Source organism: Phocoena sinus, chromosome 4 (assembly GCF_008692025.1).
Source record: "Phocoena sinus isolate mPhoSin1 chromosome 4, mPhoSin1.pri, whole genome shotgun sequence".
Taxonomy (NCBI): Eukaryota; Metazoa; Chordata; class Mammalia; order Artiodactyla; family Phocoenidae; genus Phocoena; species Phocoena sinus.
The window spans coordinates 64,205,679-64,223,417 of NC_045766.1; the positions used below are offsets into that span (position 1 = coordinate 64,205,679).

Sequence of the window (17,739 nt, forward strand, 5' to 3'; positions counted from 1 at the left end):
GCGTGGATTCTGGGGCCTGTCTGGTGCCCAGATGGTGCTTGGGGTGGAGTCCCACAGAGTAGGCTTCCCACCCACTGCACGTGAGCCATCAGAGAATTTAGGAGAGGTTCAGAAGGTAGAATGTTAGAAGCAAAGCACAAAATCCCTAGGAAACACATATAATGACTCTCCATTATAATGAAGAGTCTTCAGAGTTCAGGGACCAAGTCGGACTGATTCTCAGTGGTTCTGATGGTCAGAGTACCTGAAGAGGGGCCTGGCTTCTTGAGCTATTTGCTGCAACCCTCGTTGAGAGGCTTTCCCACATGGGCCAGGCATGGGCCCGCTCACCAAAGATCGGCTGTCCACCTAGAACCACAGGGATGGGGGGCCATTAGTAAGAGAGGGAGCATGAAAGATGGGAAGTGTTTTGCCCTAGAGAAGTGCATAGATATGTGGGAGAATCCTAATCACCTTCAAAGGGGATGCCGTATGGTGTAGAAAGGGAGGAGAGGAGACTTTCTGATGGTAGGGGTACAGAGTGTGATTTGGGGAAGGGAGGCAGAAAGCAGGAAGTGGGACGCCACCCTGTACCTTTGAGGGTCCTCGTCCACCTCACCTTTGTTAATAACTTGACTCCTTCTCCTTCCCCCACTGCTCCCCTTTCTAATGGGAAGTCACCACCCACCGTCTGTAGTGGTGGAGGGAGGAGGGCCACTTATATAAAGACAGGGTACTTTAATAAAGATGGGATTTCTTCAATAAGGCTTAGTAGTCATTACTGTGTGCTTGGGATTCACCAGTGTCCCTGATCTGTAATGGGCTGTTGGACACCCCTCCCATCCCCTCTCTCCCCTTTCTGGGGTCCCCATATAAAGCTTGATCTAGCTCCAGCTTCGAGGTCTGGGCCAACCATGTACATAGTCAGGAGGGATTCAGGCAGCCCTTGGTCAGCCATCCAGGGCACTCAGCTTAAGATTATTCTTACTCTTGCCCTTGCTCTGATCCTAGTAACTGCCTGGTGACTTCCTTTGCTTCACGTAGTACACAAGTATTCATTCCTTTATCCAGGAGGCGTATCCTGAGTGCCTTCTCTCTGGCAAGGCCTGATGTGGGTGCTGGGATCCAGCGAGCACTAAGGGGTAGGCCGTGTCTCTCAGAGACCTCTGCTTACTGCAGATATTCTCAGCCTTGGCTGTACTTCAGAAATCCTGGGGAGCCTTTAAAGAAATGTCAGTGCCCGGCCACCACCTGGGACCAGCAGAATCAGAATTGCTGGGTGTGGGGCCTGAGCATCTGAAATTAGAATAGGACCCCCAGGTGACCCACCTGAGCTGCCCGGTGTAAGGCCTCCTAACTGAGGAATAGGTTTCCTTCTGCACCCAGGCTTATACTAATGAGCCCAGAGAGCTTCCCTGATGACCTGCCGTGGATTCTCTAGGACTTGGGCACAGCTTCCCCACTCACTCCCTGGGCACTTGACCCTCCCTCAAACCTCCCTGCTCCTGCCTGACCACCTGCTGCATGGCTTTATCCTGCTCTGAGAATCTCCAATTTTGAGCTCTGCCACCCTTGCCAGATGCATATCAAGCTTGGTTGTAATTACTTGTCCATAGCTATGCTCCCTGCTGGAGTGTGATCACGGCTTGGAAGTGACTTACTCCAGTCCCCACTGCCAGGTAGTGGTAGAGTGAGGGTCCAACCCTTGACTGGGTTTACTCCGGAACACTTTCCTAAAGCATTAAGCCTCTTCCTGCTCTGTAGGAAGACGTCTACCATCTACAAACGCCTCCTCCGTCTCCCTTATTGTCCCTCATACTTGCTAGGCTTACTCACAGCTTAGCCCTTGTCTTGGCAAAGACTTCTCTAGGGCAGTTCTTTCTTTGCACACATGGCCACATGCCACGTGATGACCTTGTTAGATGTACCCTAGGTTTTATAAATAAACTCCTCGGGGACATTCCAGGATCCCAAGCCTCTCCCACTGGTGCTTCTGTGCATTGGTCTTGATGTTCAAGCCAGGAGGAGACCTACAGGCACTTGAATTGGTGTTCCAGAGGCTGCAATCCTTAGCGTAGGGTCAGCGAGAAGTGCTGCCTTGATCACTTCCTTCAAACTCAGCAGGATGGAGGAACAGCCCAATGGGAGAACGCTTCTTGGGGCTCCGGAGTCCTGCAAACCCAGAAGATCACCAACTAAGGATGATTTGCTGTGAGACAGATTAGAGATGTCTTGATTGAGTGCCCTTATTTTATGGAGAAAAAACTGAAGTACTAGAGAAAGTACGAAAGTTGAGCTGTGCTGTACAGCACAGAGTAAGGCAAGATCATGAAATCTGGGGTTAAGAAAGACGAGTCCTAGTTCTGCTACTTACTAGCTGTATGGCCTTAGGAAAACTAGCTAAGCTCCTTGAGCCCCAGTTTTCCTCCTTGTTGAAATGGGAATAATCAATCTGCCACGGAGGGCTATTGTAAGGAATAAATAATACACTATCTGCGACATTCCAGATACAAAGCCCATATTCATTCTCTTCTTTCTGATGAGATTGAACGCTCATCCTCTTCTTTCTTCTCCTTTTCCTTTCCATTGGCAGCCTCCCCTTTGAGACCTGAAGGGCTTTCTCTTTGTGATTTCAGTTCTGTTGGTAAATACTTTAGGAAAAACATGGAAGGCAAGGGTTAACTTCCCAGCCCAAGAGTTAGAACTAGTTTATTTTAATATATGTAGCATCGTTTCTTTTCTTCTCCTCATATATCTTGCAAAGCAATGACTTCATTTTCCCAGCAGCATGGTAGCCACTCTTCATTCTTCAAAGACAGCTATTTAAAAAATCTCCCCAAACAGAAAACATCAGTGATTTCTGGGCTCCATTCCCATTGGCTGAAATACCCCAAAAGGAATTTAGTTCTTTTCCAAGTCCCGTTCTGGTTCTCTGCAGGACTCCCAGCTAAGAAATTTCCTTTGGGATCATTTTCGGCATTGCGTGGGTACAGCCACATGCATCAGGGAAGTGAAATCTGCCTGCTGTATGGCTCTTTTGTGACAGGGCCTTGTGAGGGCTGGAGGGTTGGCAGTTGTGGTATAGAAATCTCATTGGCCTGAGGGCTGGAAACCTGGGTTTCAGCCCTGGCTTAGCCAATATCCAGGCATGTAGGTTGATGACCTTGGATGATCTAGTCTTTCCCGTCCCCTGGGTCTCAGTTTCTTCATTTGTAAAGCAAAGAGGTAAGGTGAACTGAAGGCTCCCTGCTAGCTCTGACGTTGCTCAAAAACTGCTGCTTAGACTTTTTTTTTTTTTCTCATTAAACTTTTTTAATGGGTCTCAAGTTCTGTGACAGATTTTTGGTCAAGTTGTTTCCATTAAAAAGTACTGATTTTAGGGCTTCCCTGGTGGCGCAGTGGTTGAGAGTCCGCCTGCCGATGCAGGGGACACAGGTTCGTGCCCCTGTCCGGGAAGATCCCACATGCCGCGGAGCAGCTGTGCCCGTGAGCCATGGCCGCTGAGCCTGCGTGTCCGGAGCCTGTGCTCCGCAACGAGAGAGGCCACAACAGTGAGAGGCCCACGTACTGCAAAAAAAAAAGTACTGATTTTAAAAACTAATACCTTAAAACTGCCACACACAAAACAAATGGTCCACAAAACATTCTCCTTCCTTCTGAAGGTTTTGCCATGCATTGTTATCATTAACCAGTCTTTTGCTATTAAACTTAAATGGCCAATTGAGACAAACTGTTCTGAGACCCTTTTTCCACCACTGATTAAGACTGGGGTGGCAGGTATTGGGGATAATATTCATTTAGCCTTCTGAGCTTTCTGGGCAGACTTGGTGACCTTGCCAGCTCCAGTTGCCTTTTGTCCACTGCTTTGATGACACCCATAGAAACCGTCTGTCTCATGTCACGAACAGCAAAGCGGCCCAGAGGAGGATAGTCAGAGAAGCTCTCAACACACATGGGTTTCCCAGGAACCATATCAACAATGACAGCATCACCAGATTTCAAGAGTTTGGGGCCAACTTCCAGCTTTTTCCCAGAACGACGATCAATCTTCTCCTTCAGCTCAGCAAACGTGCAGGCAATGTGAGCTGTGTGACAATCCAGCACAGGTGCATAGCCAGCACTGCTTTGGCCTGGATGGTTCAAGATAATCACCTGAGCTGTGAAGCCAGCTGCTTCCATCAGTGGGTCATTTTTGCTGTCACCAGCCACACTGCCAAAGTGAACATCTTTGACAGACACATTCTTGACATTGAAGCCCACATTGTCCCCAGGAAGGGCTTCACTCAAAGCTTCATGGTGCATTTCAACAGACTTCACTTCAGTTATCACATTGACTGGGGGAAAGATGACCACCATGCCAGGTTTGAGAACACCAGTCTCCACTCAACCCACAGGGACAGTGCCAATACCACCAATTTTGTAGACGTCCTGGAGGGGCAAACGCTAGGGCTTGTCAGTTGGGCGAGTTGGTGGCAGGATGCAATCCAGAGCTTCAAGCAGTGTGGTTCCTCTGTCGTTGCCATCTTTTCAGGTGACTTTCCATCCCTTGAACCACGGCATGTTAGCACTTGGCTCCAGCACGTTTTCACCATTCCAGCCAGAAACTGGCACAAATGCTGCTGTGTCAGGGTTGTAGCCAATTTTCTTAACGGAGGCGCTGACTTCCTTAACAATTTCCTCGTATCTCTTCTGGCTGTAGGGTGGCTCAGTGGAATCCATTTTGTTAACTCCAACATTTAGTTGTTTCACACCCAGAGTGTAGGCCAGAAGGGCATGCTCACAGGTCTGTCCATTCTTGGAAATACCGGCTTCGAATTCACCAACAGCAGCAGCAACAATCATGACAGCACAATCAGCCTGGGATGTGCCTGTAATCGTGTTTTTGATGAAGCCTCTGTGTCCTGGGGCATCAATGATGGTCACATAGTACTTGCTGGTCTCAAATTTCCATAGGGAGATATCAATGGTGATACCACTCTTGCATTCATCTTTCAGTTTGTCCAAGACCCAGGCATATTTGAAGGAGCCCTTTCCTATCTCGGCAGCCTCCTTCTCGAACTTTTCAATGGTTCTCTTGTTGATCCCACCACATTGGTAGATCAGATGGCCAGTAGTGGTGGACTTCCCCGAATCTACGTGTCCAACGACAATGATGTTGGTGTGGGTCTTCTCCTTTCCCATTTTTGCTTAGGTTTAGCGGTGGTTTTCACGACACCTGGGTCCTGGAGGCAAACCCATTGCGAAAAAGCTGCTAAGTCTTATTTTGTCCTTGGGCATTTGGGATAGTGCCCTGATCCTGACCCCTCTAATAGGCCATCTAGGTGTTACACCAAGATTTCAGTCTGCCTAGGTCAGCTTGGGGTTGGACCTTCTTATCTGAATGTCCATAGCATCTTCCTTTCCTTTCCTTTCTGGAGCAAATGGATTTATGCATCTTACTCTGACTCAACCTCTCTCTCAAGGTATTCACATTTTGAAAGGCAGTTACCTTGAGAGGTGTCACCTTATACAAGGACTTGGGTGGTAGTGTTGGAATATCAGTCTGTGTCTTATCCCTTCACTTCTAAGCCCAATGATTTTTCACTCCCATCTTAATAGGCTTACAGTATTGTTTTGAGGACATAATAAGATATTCCCTATTTTCAAGACTTATTCACTCAACAAATGTTTACTGAGTACATATTATGTGCCAGGCATTGTTCTAGGCACTAGAGATATAGTGGAAAGCAAAGTGACTAAATCACTGACCTTATGGATAGTAGAAAAACTAGACAGCAAACAATATAAGTAAGCTGTGTGGTATACTAGATAGTGTTAAGTACTAAGGAGAAGAATAAAGTAGGCAAGGGGGACAGGAAGGGCAGGGGATGGAGTTACAATTTTAGATTAGGTAGCTAGGGAAGGTCTCACTAAGAAGGTGACGTTTGAAAAAAGATGAAGGAACTGAGTAAGGCAAAGGGCATGTGCAAAAGCCCTGAGGTAGGAGCAGCCTGGAATGTTGAACCACGAGGAGGCCAATGTGGCTGGAATGCAGTTCAGGCTTAGTAGTCATTACTAAGTGGGGATGGGGGTCAGAGCATATAAGCCATAGGTCATCAGGACATTGGTTGTTGATTTAAATGAGACAAGAAGCCATCGGAGGGTTTGAGCAGTGGGGTGATGTAATCCAATTTAGTGCCACTGTGTTGAGAATGTCCACAGAGGGACAAGAATGAAAGAGGAAAGATTAGCTAGGAGGCTCCTGCAACAATCCAGCAAAGAGGGGATAGTGCCTGTTCCTGGGTGGGGACCTGTACCAGGGTAGTAGCAACTGGGATTGAATCTGGCTGTATTTTAAAGTAGAGCTGAGGGGGTTTGTTGATGACTCAGATGTGTGGTGTTCGAGAAAGAGGAATCAAACACTCCCCAAGATTTTTGGTCAGGTCAACTGGAAGAGTGGAGTTACCGCTTTCTGAGATGGGGTTGGCTGTGTAAGGAACAGACGTGGGGGCCGTAACAGGAGCTTGGTTGTGGACACGTGAAGTCTGAGATGCTTTTTGGGCATCCTGTTAGACACTGAACACGAGAAATGCCAAGGCAGTTGAATATTCATACCTGTGGTTCAGAGGAGAGGACCAAGCTGGAGATGCAAGTGAAGTCATTAGCATTTGGATGATGTTAAATGTCATGAGATTAGATGAGATTACTCAGGGAGTGAGGGTGGAGAGCACAGACAGGAGGGCCAGGACTGAGCCCTGGGGCTATCCATGTATAGAGGTTGCAAAGAAGGAGAAACTCAAGGGGGACTGTGGAAACTGAGCACAGAGAGCATGATCCACTTGAGCATTCAGAACCTTCAGGCAGCAGAGCTGGGGCTGGAGCCCACGTCTTCAGGGTCAGGTTTTAGAACTCTTTCCACGCATCCAAAGCACCTTCTCTCTCATGGCACCAACTTACTCCTTGAATTGGAATCCTGTCCATGTCCCCTCCGTCCCCTGTTGTTTCATCAGGTCTGAGCAGGACGTGGATTTGTATCTTGTTTGTTTTGTTTTGTATGTTTAAAGTATTCCGTAATGATGAAATACACTGAAATAAAAAGACTTAATGGGAGGCCTAGACTGCCAATATGGATTTGGGCCTTGGACAGGCAAACTCAGAGCAAAGGGAGCTGTTGTTGGAATTGTTTAAAGGAAGGATTCTGTTGTCTGGGGTCCTGTTGGCAAGTCTGGGCCACATGGGAGCGTTTAGTGGGAGTGGATTCAATAAGCTGGATAGTCCCAGGAGATGGGCAAGATGGAATAATGTCACAGGATAAACAGCTGAATGGGAGGTGAGAGTCCTCACTTCTAAAATAGGTGAGCATCATCTAAGACCTTGGGCCTGGACTGCATCTATGCTGTACCCTTTGGATCCTCGGGGCTTGCTGTGTTTGGTGCTGACCTGTTGGCATGTTACCTTGCAGAGATTTCCCCCGGGACTGGAGGATATCCGAGGGTAAGATATGTTCCCACCCACACTCTGTTCATCATCCTGCACGCTTGCCCTGGGCAACATCCAGGCTCGACACATCTTCCCCTGTCTTAACACTGTCTTGTCCTAACGCCCCACTTCTCAGGGAGGCCTCCCTAGGAGCCTTTGCCTAAATATTAGCAGGGTCCCGGCTCTTTTTCCTGTGATCAGAAGCTCACTGCTGGGCATTGAGCCTGCGTTTTTTGCATACAAAAGACATTTTCCTTATCTTCTTGAAAAAAGGCCAACACATACCAGACGCAGGAGGTGGTCACAAAGGCCCTGTTTGTCTCTTTCCCTCAAGTTCAGAGAATGCCCTGGCTTCCTTTCTGGAGACAGCACCAGTGCCAGAAAGTCCAGGGACCTGAAAACAGTTACCGCCTTCAGGTTTTGGTCCCTGCCCTTTTCCCCCTCTACTCTCTACTAATTCACCCTCAAATGTGAACAGAGGTTTGAATCTCTTCAAAGTGGCTCTTCTAGGCCCAGCCCTAGGTTCTCAGAGCCCCTGGAAGCCGATTCCTACCCTCCCTCTCCTCGGGCCTGCCCGTGTTCAGGACCAGAGGGTGTCTCATTTGTTGTTGGGAAGCCATATGGAGTCTCCCTACCTTTAGGCTCTTCTCCTGCAGTTTACTCTCTGCACTAAAGCCTGATTTGAAAGGTAAAGCATCACATCTCTCCTTAGTCTAAAACCCTCAAATGTCTCCCCATTCCCAAAACCACGCTGAGCATCCCAGGTCAGTACTTCCTGACGCTGTTCTTTTTTCTCCCAATTTCTCTGGCTCTCCAGGGACACCAAGTCACTCAGTTTCCCCCAAACACCCTATCATACCCCTGCTTCCTCACATGCTATTGCCCATGCCTGGGATGCTTTCCCCTTCTTCAGTTGACCACTGCAAAGTAAAAGAGCACTGTTCTTGCCAGGAAGACACTAATGCAGAAATGGCTTAGCGACGGCGTCGCTGCTGGGTGGCAGAGAACTCCTGGATCTAGGGCTAGAGCAGCAGGGTGTCTGCCTCTCCTCTGCCTCTCACCAGAAGCATGACCTGGGTCAAAAAACCCAAGCTTGGTAAATAAAGGCTCCCAGCATTCTTCAGGGGTCACACCCAAGCAGGACAGCCTGGAAACGTGCATCTCAAACTGGGTGCACATTAGAATCACCTGGGGGAATTTTAACTACCACGCCCAAGCCCCCAGGGCTCAGCCTTACTCCAGACTGATTATATCTGAGTCTCTGCAGGGTGTGAACCAGACATCAGTATTTCTTTAAGGTGATTACAAAATTTTAAACCGGGAGTTTCCTGTGTGCTCCCTAGTTCAAGAACTACTGGTATAGAACCAGTGGAGCGAGAGCCTGGGCTCCAGAGTCCATCGGAACTGGTTTCAAATCCCAGTGCCCCTAATCTCCTAGCTGCAAGATCTTAGGTCACATTGTTTTAATTACAAACTTTTAACTTTAGAATACTTTTAGATTTTTAGAAGAGTTGTGAAGATGATAGAGAAAGTTCCCTCGGCAGGCGGAGGACAGGTCCTTTTTGTGAGGGAAGAGAGTGTAATCTGAGGAAAGCCTGAGTGGACATGGACTCTTGTCCTTCTACCTGGAAGGCCTCCCTCTGTCTTACCTTTGGAAATGCCCACCCTCTTCAAGGCTCAGCTCCAACACCATCTCCTCTGGGATGTCTTCCTGACGCCCCCTCCTCCAATGTCTCCATACTAGAATGGCCTTTCTTTCACCTCTGTGCTATTCTGACACATAGCACTTGGTGGGGTTCATTCTGTTCATGATAGACACTTGTGTATGTGTCAGCTCTTCCTGTAGGAGCTCCTGGAAGGTATGAATCATGTTCCCCTCATCTTGGTGGTCCGCATAGCAGTCAGCATAACCTGGCACGTGGGGGCACCCAGGCAGTGCTGTGAAATTGGAAGGCATGGTGTTTGGGATGCCTTAGGGTAGTTCCAAAACTTTGCATTGCAATTCTTCTCTGGTGTCTGAAGTAGAGCTCCAGTTTGCTTGACAAATGTCTGGTGAGATTGAGTATGATTGCCATTTTCCATTTACAGAATAAACAGCAGGGCACAGAGAGGTAGAATGACTTGCTCAGAGAATCAAAAGCAGGCTGTGAGCTTAGGGCTTAGTGTCCATAAGTTCTCATTCCTCAGTATCATCTTCTTTCAGCAAGAGACCCTGAACTACTCCAGCAGCTGCAGTGCAGGTCGAGAAATGAAATCTCCCATGAAGACCAAATTTGATAGAACAGAAGCCAGGGACTTGGGGCTTCTGATCCCTTGAAGGGCTTAAATCTCAGAGCTCTGGAGGGAAGGAGGTCCCTGGAAGCTTCCTGAGAGAGGAGGTGGCTCTTGGAGAGGAGAGGCATCCTGCTTGGGAAGCAATTATGACCCTGCAGGGCTGGGGTGTTCAGGGTGAAGAACAGGGGTGAGGAACCAGAGGAATGGTGGCTTGGGGTCAGCTGTGGACACAGGGAGGGAGAGTGCAGGGGCCTGAGTCTAGCCTCCCAGGGCCTACCTTGTGCAACTCAGGTTCCCAGGAAGAAAAGGAGGCCGGTGCCTAGAACAGAGGCTCTGCTTAGGAATAAGGAAAGGGCCCTTGGCTAGCACTTCGCCAGGCCTATGTCCTTGGGAACTAGGGTGTGGTGCACAGGGGTGGGTGTTGCAGTAGCAGCAGTGTTTGGTCTGCAACAAAGCTCTATTGAACCTAAGGCAATTTTTGCCTTTTGGTTATTTTGGCTTTAACTCATCGCTTCAGGGAGAAATGGCTTCATTGGATCCTAGATTGTCAGAGCTGGGAGGGTCCTTTGGGATGAGGGGAAGGGAGTTGCCTAGAGTCACAGGGAGCTGCGGGCAGAGTTGGTTCTAGAACCTGGCGTCTGACTTCCTAATTCACCATTCCCAGTCTCCCCACCCTGTGAGAGTGCCTGCTTCTCTCAGGCACTCTCACAGTTTGGTATCCAGCTCATGGTCATAAGTGCATCACTATGGGACATGCCATAGACTAAGAACATTGTCTCTTTTACCTTTTTATGGGGAGGGGTGGGGATTGGGGATGGGAAATGCATGGTAGCAAAGAAGCGTGGAGCATTCGGGGGCAGGTGAAGGAGATGGTCAAGGTTGAGGGGTGCGGTGCACACTGGTCAGCCCTAAGGCCCAGCCAGGATTTGTAAGAGAATGTAATGTGCCTGGTAGACACACCAGCCTTCTGCTAAGTCATATTTATTGAGCACTTACTTTATGCCTGCACTGTGCTACACTGTGCTACGTGCTGTATGTATATTAACTAAATTTGATCCTCATCAGACTTTTATGAGGTAGGTAAGGTATGCCATTTCCATAATATGGACAAAGAAACTGAGGCTTAAAGACGTGAAGTCACCTGCCCAGTGTTACAAAGCTAGTAGGTGATACAACCTGGATTCTGACCACCCTGCTACTCTGCTTCTTTAAAGAGAGTGAGAAGGGGCATGAGATGCCCCCTTTATTGGCCAGTAATAGATGGGCCGAATGAGGTGCGTGTAGGGCAAGGGGCATCTTGCATCAGATAACCATCCTCTGCTGCTGACTGACCATGGACACGTGAGGAAGAAGGTGAGGAACCGAATTCAATTCCTCATCCCGGTGACCCTCTGTATCCAGTCCTTGTTGTGGAAGGTGTAGGAATACACTCCGTAACGGTCCTTCTTTCCACAGTCCACACCCCAGGACACCGTGCCCACTAGGTACCATTGGCCTCTCTCTATATCCAAGGTCACCATGGGCCCTCCAGAGTCACCCGCACAGGCATCCTTCCCACCTAGAGGAAGAAGTGAGGCAGGTTAAAGCGTCTCCTTCCCTAGCCCCAAATCCAGAGAAGCCTCCTTCTCTCCACAACTGCCTTGTAGTTCAGAGAATCGGGCACCAGGGGGCGCAGTAGACCATTGGCCCCAGACCTGGATTCTGAGCTGTTGTAGGTCAGACCTCCTCAGACCTCAGTGATTTTAGAAAGTGCACGTTAGGACTCTCTCATTTCCTACGGGAAAAGCTGGGCTGGGAGAAGGGAATTATGGAAGTTCCTTACTTAGCCCCCTTCTCTCCGATGCAGCTTCTTCAGTGGAATCCTTCCTCTCATGACCGTCCTCCCTCCTCCCCGCCTCGCTCCTGCCTGTCCGCCGCTGCTCAACCTGCCAGCTCCAAGGTCCCCAGTCCTTCCACTGCCAGGCTCGGCTCCCCTCCCTGGCTGGTAGTGCCCTGTTGTACGCCGGCCTCCTGACTTACCTTCCTTCTCCCCAGCACAGATCATGTCTCTGGTCACTTTCTTCTTCAGTGGGGTATAGGCCTCCTGGCAGATGCGGTGGTCAACAACTGGGATTTCGATCTGGAACACAAGGCCACTGTTGGTCCCCACCCCTGGCTGAGGAGCCCTGCTGCTCTGACACCCCTAGAGCTGACTCATCCCCATCCCCTTCCTGGATGAGCCTGGGTCTGCCTTAGACCTGGCCTCAGAAACTACCTATGGTACAGGTGAAGGAACACTGAATGCAGAATCAGGAGATCCATGTTCTGGTACAGTCTTAGTCATGAACTTGCTGTGTGACCTTGCGCAGGTCATTTGCCCTTTCTGGGCCTCAGTCTTCTCATCTGTAAAATGGAGATAATAATACTTGCCTAGCACACACACTATCTCAAATATGGCAGTGTATGCAAAACCTATGGGCAGTCTTCTTTTCCTCACTCTTACCATTATTGGTTGTGGGACCTGGGGCACGTAGCCTTCACCAGTGTTTTCTCAGATCTCTGAGACTCTGTTTCCTTATCTGAATAATGGGAGTCACAATAGTTGACATACTAATTGCATAGAGTTGTTGTGCAAAGAGGAGATGCATGGGCAGATATTCTGTAAACTACAAACACTGCATAAACAGTAGGTGGTGTAGGGTTAGTGAGGCTCGCCTAGCAGCAAGCATTCACTTACGTTCTCCCCCACCACAGTGTGAGCTTCCAGACACTCGGTCTGTATGTTGTCCATTTCTATCTCACATAGCTTGGAATATGGTCAGTACTCAGGAAATGTTATTTTGAATTGAGGTGATACATTGATACATAAAGTAAGGTATTGTGATTATTATTGCCCTTGATTCAGCTTGGGGGTAAACGTTGGAATGGATGTTTAGAATAAAAAGAGGAAACATATGAGTTTCATTCAGCCAAACCAAGAACTGAATGGGTCACACTCCCCGCAAAAGCACAACTCCTGTTGGCCCTTGCCGGGAGGGGACCAGAGGCATTCAGGTCTCTTTGGGGCCACGGCCTTCCCAGAGAAGTGGCGAGAGGAAGTCAGGCAGGGTGGTCGTGAGCACATGTCCTCAGCAAACTGCTGAGTGCCTGACTGACCTCTATCCATCGCTCATGCATCATTTAAGTGTCACTTCCTCTGGGAAGCCCTTCTGTACCCCTAAGACAAGGTCAGAGCCCCTGCTGTACATTCTGGAGCATCTTGTACCTCTTCCTCATTCCATTGATCACATTGATAACTACTTTCTGTCTATCCCACTTGACTGTAAGCCCAAGGAGGCCAGGGGCCAGATCTGTCCTCTTACCTCCCAGCATACCTAGTAGTTAATACAACGTCTGGTACACAGGAGGCACCGAATAAACACTCTAGAGTTAATGACTGAAGGGCTAAATTGGTGTTGCCAATACAGAATTTTAAAGCACACTAAAATAATGCATGTTGACGGGTTCAGAGACTAGCTGTGGCAGTCGTAGAACCTGGTAATGTCCGAGCCAGGCAGCTCCTGGAGGACATCTAGTGTTGCCCCTGACTTTGCAGCTTGAGATACTACTACACTGCGGTCTAGAGAGGCAAGATGACTCGTTTAAGATCTCGCAGCAGGTTACTAGGAGCCAGGACTTGGAGCCATGGCTCCTTACTCCTGGTTCAGTGTTCTTTTCTGATATGACAAGAATGTAAACTTCTAAATGCAACAGTCAAGTTCATTGCTGCAAGGACTGCAGCTCTCAAGGCCCATTCCTTGGCCCATTCTTGGTTACTCTGTTATGTGAATCTTCATGATGTATACAGATGGATCACCTTTGAGGGAGTCCAAGCCAGCTGTTTTCTGGAAGAATTTCCATAAATTGAGACTTTAATAAGCTACAGAAACATTAAGCAATGTTTAGAGACTAGAGCCCTATGACATGTAGAGCAAACAGATCAAACTAGTTGGGATTCAGTCTCATTTAACTTTGAAGGTGAGTTTGGGCCCCTGGTACCTCTCTCACCCACCCCCTGCCGAAGCCTCTAACCCCCTAAGGGGCACTACGGTGCAGAAGGGTCCAATGTAGGGCAGAGGTGTCACCCTCTGAAGGGTATAAATTGAACTTCACCTCCATCAGGGTCTCCGGGAACCTTTGCAAGAACTGCTTCCCCCAGCCACTGACGATGACCATGGCCCCTGGAGGAGAGAAGACACAGTGAGAGCAGAGAGGCTGTCTGTGGGGTTTTCAGAGGGTGGCATCTTGCAGCCCCATCACCCTCTGCCTGTGGAGGAAGGGCTGAGTTTGCCCCCTCAGAGAATGGCAGCATGGTGGGGGAGAAGACTGCTGGGTTGAAGGTTACCCACGACAGAGGTTTAGGCATTTGTTTCTATGAGACGTTAGCTGGTTTATTTGTTTAGTTGCCTGCTCTCTCCCACTCTCAACTAGCTTGGAACCTAGACCCCATGAGAGCAGTAATCTCATATATCTTATTCAGCGCTGTATCTCCATGCCTACAGCAGTGCTGACACATAGTAGATGCTCAATCAATAACTGAATAAATACAAAGTCCAGCTTAGCCCACAATATGCTATGTTCCCTCCCCTTCTGAGTCTCAGTTTCTCCATCCATAAAATGAAGAAGCTGGACTTGGTATTCTCTAAAACCCCTCCCAGCTCTGATATTCTAGAAGTCTATGAAGTTGGCAGATCTCGAGGCAGTGTGGAAATGGGTTGAGCACTGATAGAACACTTATCTCTTCATTTGTAAAAGAGCCTGGATACTGAAAACAACATTGGGCTTTAAGTTGGAAGATCTGAATTCTATCCCCAGATCTACTTCTTACAAGCTGAATCTTGGGTAAGTCACTGTACCTTGCTGAGCCTGTTTTCTCATCTGGAAAACGGGACTACAATACCACCTCATAAGCCTTTTACAAGTAGTGCATAAATTAATTAATGTAAATCAAGTGGCACGTGGTAGGTGTGTGGCATCTGATGAATCAGAGCCATACCTGTGCCTTTCCTGTTGGCTCACTTCTCCTGAATACTTCTCAGATTCCATTCAGCCATTTAAAAAAATAACTTCTTTGAATTACACGAGGTTATCTGTGACACGGCACCACTGAATTTATAACAGGATGAAACAAAAGCCAAATGCCCTGGGTTGGACTCTCACTCTATGTTGGCTATGTTTGATTATTATTTCATTTAAACATCACAACCACCCATGGGATATTATCCCCAGTGTAGAGGGAAGGGGCTCGAGGTTTGGCAACTTCCTCAAGGTCACCCGACTAGGAAACGGCAGCATGGGGATTTGAGCCCGTGCCGGTGACTAAGCTATTGTCTCTCAGCTCCAAACGTACCCTCCTACACTCTACCTTGTGATGCTGCGAATGAGACTCTGAAATGGCAGATCTGCTTTGTCAGGGGTGTTCCTGAAAATCGGGGGAACCTCCAGGAAGGCTTGCCGTTCCTGTTGGCATCACCCTAGCAATGGTTCCTCACCCCAGCAGTGGCGGTTGGTCCCAGCTGTTCTCCCTAGCACCACCATCACAGGGCCTCTTTTGCAGCGTCTGAGTTCCTGCTTCACAGGCCCCTGTCAAGCTTCTAGGTTCTATATCTCCAACTTCTTCTCTTTGTTCCGCCAGCCCCAGGAGTGGTGGTTTCTTCCTGAAAGCGCTGTCTCTATTATCTCAGCATCCCCCTTTACTTCTCCAGTCCTCCAATACCCTATATTAAATTCTCTCTGATATAATAACTGGTCTGCTGTTTTCCTATCTGGACCCTGACTCACATAGCGCTTGCAGTACTGATCAAGCCTGCCTGTTCACCTTGGAACCAGTTTCGACTCAGCTGTTTTAGGGGAGGCAGCTGAGGAGTCACACAGACATGGTCAGCTGGCTCAGCTGGCACCAGAGCCCGACCAATGCTGGAGAAGAAGGCTCTATGGAGGCACCAGGGGCTCTGCAGATGTGGAATCACAGGTGGGGGTGGTACCTTCCTGCGGTGGCCCCTGGGGCAGACAGACGGGCATCACGAAGTCATTCAGCACCGGGCCCTTCGACAGCTCCACCAGAGCCACGTCATTCTCAAACGTGTTGGGGTTATACAGGGGATGGAGGAAGATTTGTTTGACGTTGAGACTCTGTTCATTCTCATCTGACCGGTACCTCCAATGCTTGCCTGGGAAAGAAGAAGGCATGTGAGGGATGAGGGCAATGCAAGCTTAGAGGATAAGGTCACACCTTGTTCCCTGTCAGCCCCTGCCCCATTCAGCCCATGTTTCCAGTCTTAACTCTTATACTGCCCTTCATCTACCTTTTTCAAGGCATCCCATCCTACCTGCCCTTCTCCACATATTCTCATGGCTCTGACCTCTGTCTTTCTTCATGACCTGATCCCATTGCCTTATAATACTCATGCCAGTGCCCATTGCCATATGTCCAAGCTTTCCTTGCCTGGGTCATGCGTTGCCTCCCTCCATGAAATCTCTCAGAGTCTTGAGTTAGATTCTTCAATTAGAAATCTCTTCCCTACGAACTCCCGTGTCCTTTATCTGTTCCTCTCCTATAGAACTTACTGCTTCCTACTTTATATTCAAGGTCTCTGTGCTTACATTCTATTCCTTTATTAGACTCTAAGTCCCTGTGGGCAGGAACTTGTGTAGTTATATGCTGGCATAGTGTCAGGACATAAATACGTGCTGAACTAAACTGAATCAGCCGGTGGTCTTAATTTTACAAAGGAGAGGGGAAGCTTGGATTGTCTGTGTATGATCCACCTGAAACCACGGGTTCACAGAAGCCTGAAGCACTTTTGGAAATTATCCAGATGAGGCTCTTTATTGTAAAAACTGAGGCTTCACCTTCAGTGACCTGCTCATGGTCCCACCACCTGAGAATCACAGCCTTGGGCTTAGATGCAGGTCCCTGGCCTCCAGTCGTGACTTGTCCTTCGTCCCAGGCAACTTCCCTGATGATTGAGTGAGTGAGTGGACACACCCCATCCCCAGAACCACAGCTGGCTGCAGGAATCACCTTGCTCCGCACTCACCCATGATGATTTTGAAAGCAGAGGGGCTGAGCAGGTCCAAGCCATGTAGGGTTGCGTCCTCTGAATCCAGCAATTGGTGAAGGCAGTGAGCCGCGGTCACGATCCATTTGGAGCCTGAGAACAGAATTGTACACACACACTGTCCTCACGGCCCCATCCTGCTTCCCACAACCTCAAGCTGAGGCCTTTCAGACCCCTCCTCTCCATGGCACCCCTCTCCCTTGCATTTCACAGCCTCAAGGCAGAAACGCATACGATCCCGATCTGAAAATGGGGAGGTGAATCTGAGATTTCATCTGCCGTATCCAACCTAGGCCCACACTGAACGTTTTAAAGATGATTTCAGGTCTCCCTTAAACCCATGGGGTTCGCGAGCTCCGAACAGCCCAAGGTGTCCACAAGAAACTTCGTGCTCACTGGCTGCCCCTCCGGCCTTGCTGCTCAAGGCGTGGCCCCTGGACCAGTAGCCTCAGCCTCCCCTGGGAGCTTCTTGGAAGTGCAGACTCTGAGGCCCCACCATATATCTACTGAATCAGAATCTGCATTCAGTAGTAAAATCTGAGGGTTTTAATAAGATCTCCAAGTAATTTCTATGCATATTAAAGTTTGGAAAGCACTGTTGTACGTGGTTCTTCTCAACTTTGGGTGCACATTTAGAATCACCTGGGGGATTAAAAACAAACAAGCAAACAAATCCCCAAAAATAGTACTGGGCTCTGGGCCTGAAGCCAGAGCATCTATGTCATGGGAGTGAGGCACAGGTACAAATACACTTTAAAAGTGCTCCCAGATGATTCTACTGCCATCAGGGCTGAGAACCGCTGCTCTGATCCAAACCTCTCATTTTACAGACATGGATTCTGAGGCCTGGAGGAGAGTGAGGATGTCTAGGGCAACTCTGCAGGTTGGTGGCAGGGCCAGGGCCAGACCCTGGGTCTCCTGATGGTCAGCTGAGCACATGTCTTGCATC

The 17,739-nt window shown here is 48.8% G+C and overlaps 1 protein-coding gene and 1 pseudogene across 1 annotated transcript in view; both read right to left on the reverse strand.

Annotated features, from left to right (window-relative positions):
- Positions 1-3,772: 3,772 nt before the first annotated feature.
- LOC116753626 lies at positions 3,773-5,191 on the reverse strand (annotated as a pseudogene).
- A 5,112-nt stretch (positions 5,192-10,303) lies between these two features.
- Positions 10,304-17,739, reverse strand: part of MASP1 (mannan binding lectin serine peptidase 1) — a 269,447-nt gene continuing 262,011 nt past the window's right edge. Inside the window, exons 12-16 of the mRNA XM_032631574.1 lie at positions 16,770-16,883; positions 15,714-15,899; positions 13,843-13,910; positions 11,731-11,830; positions 10,304-11,269 (exon numbers count right to left, since the gene is read on the reverse strand). Coding sequence (XP_032487465.1) covers positions 11,079-11,269; positions 11,731-11,830; positions 13,843-13,910; positions 15,714-15,899; positions 16,770-16,883 — 659 coding nt within the window. The 3' untranslated portion in view covers positions 10,304-11,078. The remainder of the gene's footprint in view (positions 11,270-11,730; positions 11,831-13,842; positions 13,911-15,713; positions 15,900-16,769; positions 16,884-17,739) is intronic.